At 58.8% G+C, this 3,824-nt stretch overlaps 1 protein-coding gene across 1 annotated transcript in view; it reads right to left on the bottom strand.

The window, feature by feature from the left end:
* Positions 1-1,850: 1,850 nt before the first annotated feature.
* DISP2 (dispatched homolog 2 (Drosophila)) overlaps positions 1,851-3,824 on the bottom strand; it is an 11,646-nt gene continuing 9,672 nt past the window's right edge. The window contains 2 exon segments of the mRNA XM_010848049.1: positions 1,851-2,261; positions 2,263-3,822. Coding sequence (XP_010846351.1) covers positions 1,851-2,261; positions 2,263-3,822 — 1,971 coding nt within the window.

The raw sequence follows: 3,824 nt of genomic DNA, 5'->3' as shown, positions 1-3,824 counted from the left end.
TATATGCAGTGTTTCCACACAAGGATTCTTTGAACAAAGGGTCCTGAGCCTCCAAAGTTTGAGAACTGCTGAAACAAATGATTGTTAAGGTCACTTCCAGACTGAGATACTGAAGCCCAGCTCAGGAATCCTTCCTGGTTACCAGTCCTGGGTGCTTGAGCTCCAGCAATGCTCATGGTGACAGGCATATGGCCCTCAGCAAGTGCTGTATGGTGCCATCAGTGACCCACTGATGCCTACATGTATGGGGTGGGGGGGCTGTTTCCCCAGCTAGAGGGTGAGATCCTTGAGGGCAGATGTCTGATTTTCCCTCCATGCCTCTGTCCTCTTATAGTGCCAGAGGTGGAGTGGTGCTCAGTAAATTTGTTGATGTTCCAGGTGTCATGAGCTCTCATGTGAGATAAAACCTTCCAGAGAGACCCTTTGCTTTGGGGAAGGAGAGTCAGCCTTTTGTCTGCTGAGTGCCCCTAGAGAGACCTGTCCTTTGGGAACCAGAACCCTGACCTGCGAAACACCTTCAGACTGCCATACCCCCAAAGAGGGCAGGCCTGAGTTCCTGCCTTAACTGGATTCTGCTCAGCCTCAACTGCCCTCAGTGCCTCTCCTGGCAGGGGCTCTCTGCACACTGAAGCCACAGACAAGGCCTTCTCCTGACCCTGAACTTGGGAATCAGATCAGCTTAGGTGCCTCATGGATGGTAGGCATCTCAGCTGGAGCTGGAAGGAAGCCCAGGGGCTATGCGGAGGAACTCCAGGCTTGCTCAGAGTGTAGCTTCTTCTGCAGACGGAGGCCTAAAGTGGTACCCAGAGGCACCTCTGAAGACAGGTTGTTAAAAGGTGCCAGAGCAAAGATCAAGACAGCTGTAGGCCAACGTCCCTTGGGCAGGTAAACAGGAGGAGAGTGGGAGCTGCTGTGGAGTCAGTTAGGAAACCTGCTCTGCCACCCACTCACTATGGGACTTTGTGAAAACAGATAACCTTAGTTTTGTAACCTGGGGGCCAAAGGACCTAACCAACTACAGGCTACCTCACACAGAAGTGGTGAGATTCCCAGGACACAATGGGTATGGAAGTGTTCTGCAAACCAAAATAGGCGGGATGTAAAGGATTCTTACTGGTGTTAACAGGGGAGAGGACACTTCCATGCCAGAGCATCTTCCCATGAGGGACCGTTAGCAATTCAGGGATGCTCTGGGACTCACCATCTCTCCACCACCTACTTTACTCCCAGAAGCCATCTTTGCTTGGCTGGCACCAATTTCTTGACAGATTGGGTAATGTGAGGGGGGTAGACCATTCAGGACAGAGACCCCAGCCCAATTATGACTCCAAGAGGCTCTCCCAAAGAAAAGGAAGTGTCCTGATAAAAAAAAGCCTCTGAAAAGTGAGAGAGGCCCAGGAGGCTGCTGAGGTTTCCCAGGGCTCTTGGTTGATGAAGGGGCCCATAGGATCCCAAGGACTGGGTCCCTTAGTCCCACTGACCTTCATGCCCCTTGGCATGGGGGCCAAGTCAGCCTCCCCTGATACATGGAGCTGCACACATGACCTTTGCCCTTCTAGAGGGTGGGTCCTGGTTGGCACTGTGGGAGCAGATAAGCCCTTCGCAGGTCACAAGGAGAGCTTGGCATTTCACTCCAGAGACCACCCCCCTTATCAATCCTCCAGGTGTGGGGAGTAAGCAGCAGCCCAGACCAGGGCTAGAACATCTGGCAGGGTTTAAAGTCCACAGCTGGAGAGCGAGACCTCCCCACGCTGATGTGGGGAAACACTATCAGGCTCTAGCCTGGTGCTGCTCCGGCCTCATCATCCCTGACAGGCTCTGTGCCCCATTCGGGCCTCCCTGGGCCTCCCTCAGCTACTGTAGCCTGAAGTGTGGGTACTGGGCCTGCGGACCCAAACATCTGGCAGATCTGGTTGGCTGTTGGGCAGCACCACAGGGCTGCCATCCCCCGGCCCCCCACGGCCTTTCCAGGACAAGCTACTCTGGTGTGAGGTGGGCAGAGAAGGGTCGTAAACAGTCTCCTTGAGCGCCAGCCACAGTGTGTCCCGCTTCTCATTGAGCTGGCCCCGTTCAGGTACTGTCTGCTCAGCTTCATCCAGGTCCTCTGGGGAGGCACCCACGGAATCTGGCACACGGGCACTGGGCTCAGAGGTGCTTAAGCAGGTCTCATCAGAGACGCTGAGCCCCTCCAGGGTGCTGGCTGAGGAGCAGAGGCAATCAGAGGGCTCCACGACCTGGGGCTTGGGCCTGGGAGGAGATCGGAAGAGCTTCTAGTGAGGCCTGCACCAGCTCAGCCTTCTTCCATGGGGAGTCCTGCCTGGCCCGGGTTTTGGGGCTGGGTCCAGCTTGCTTGTAGGGAGAGGAAGTCTGCAGGGCCGGGCACTGACTGAAAACTGCCTGGTGGTCCAGGAACAGCTCTCTTGGGGATGCAGGGCCTGGACCACCAGGCAGTTTTCAGTAGGGGCCATCATGCAGCTGTAGATCTTCAGAGAGCACTGAGGGCCGGTGAGACAGCTTGCTGGTGGCTGTACTGGTGTCAAAGCTGGGACTCCGGCGTCGTGCCAGCGGCTGTAGCTCGTACTGCTCTGAGCAGGACCCGGGTACCCCTCCCACCGGCCCTGGTCGTGGTCGACCTGCCTTCTCCCCACCAGGCTCCCCAGTTCCGGAATCCCACGGCAGGTGTGCACAAGGCCAGAGGATCTGCCCACAGTTCTTCTCTGGTCCAAAGAAACAGCAGAGAGATTGGAAGAAGAAGCTGGCGAAGCCGCAGCTGACGCACTTCACCATCATGAGGACGATGCCCAGCTTGCGATAGAGCAGCACCGTGGCAGGCAGCATGAGCACGCCGGCTGCAAACAGGGCTGCGGCCCCCACTGCTGTGGCGCAGCTGGTCTGGCGCAGTGAGAAGGCCACTCGACTCAGGCGGTCAGGATGCGGGCACAGGTGGTAGGAGATGCAGTAGTTGACAGTGAAGTCCACGGAGAGGCCCACCGAGGCAGAGAGGAAGAGGGCCTCGGCAGTGTTGAGCTGCCACTCAAGCAGAACCAGGAGCCCCACGGTGAGCAGCACGGTGCCTGCCACAGCTGCCACTGAGAACAGGCTAAGTGGAACATTCCAGGTGCCCAGCAGCAGTGTGGCAAAGGCCAGCGCCAGCGCCAGGCCCAGCACCACTGCAGGCTCGGTGCTCAGGCTGTGCTGCAGGCTGTACAGCTCTAGACGGCTGGTGAACCAACCCCGGCGCAGGCCAGGGGGTGCCCTGCCCAACTCTGCTGCCAGCCAGTGGTTGACCTCAGTGTAGAAGTGGTGAGCCTGGCTATAGTCTGGACTGTAGGGGCAGTTGGTCTGGAACTGCAGGACCAGGGCAGCCAAGCCGCCCTGGGTATTGAAGCGGGGTCCCAGGTCCCGGGGGCCCTCCGGGCCTTGCTCCAGAGCCATCATCTTGAGGCAGTGCAGGAAAAGCTGCGGGGCCCAGGGGAAGCCCGAGTGGCCACAGCAGAGGCCCGGCCCCAGGCGGGCACAGCCGGGGCTCTCCATCCAGTGCTGGAGGGCCTCCACGAAGCACAATGTGGGCCAGCCCTCCGGCTGGGCCCCGAAGAAGCTTTGATTTCGAGCTCCGTGGCAGAGGGCTAGCAGCCAGCGCTGGGCCTCAGGACCGCTGGCTGAGAAGGCAGGGTCGCTCACCAGCGAGCTGTTGCTGCGAGGGTCCAGGGGGTCGCCCGTGTCCACGGGCAGGATGCCCCACACCAAGACCACGGGCATGTGGCCGCCCTCGCCCTGAGGCAGCCGCTCAAACAGAAACTGCTGACGGTACTCGGCGTCGAAGC

This window comes from Bison bison, unplaced genomic scaffold (genome assembly GCF_000754665.1).
Source record: "Bison bison bison isolate TAMUID 2011002044 unplaced genomic scaffold, Bison_UMD1.0 scf7180017864259, whole genome shotgun sequence".
Lineage (NCBI taxonomy): Eukaryota > Metazoa > Chordata > Mammalia > Artiodactyla > Bovidae > Bison > Bison bison.
The sequence above is the reverse complement of the archived record's forward strand: the minus strand, read 5'-3'. Positions and strand labels throughout refer to the sequence as shown.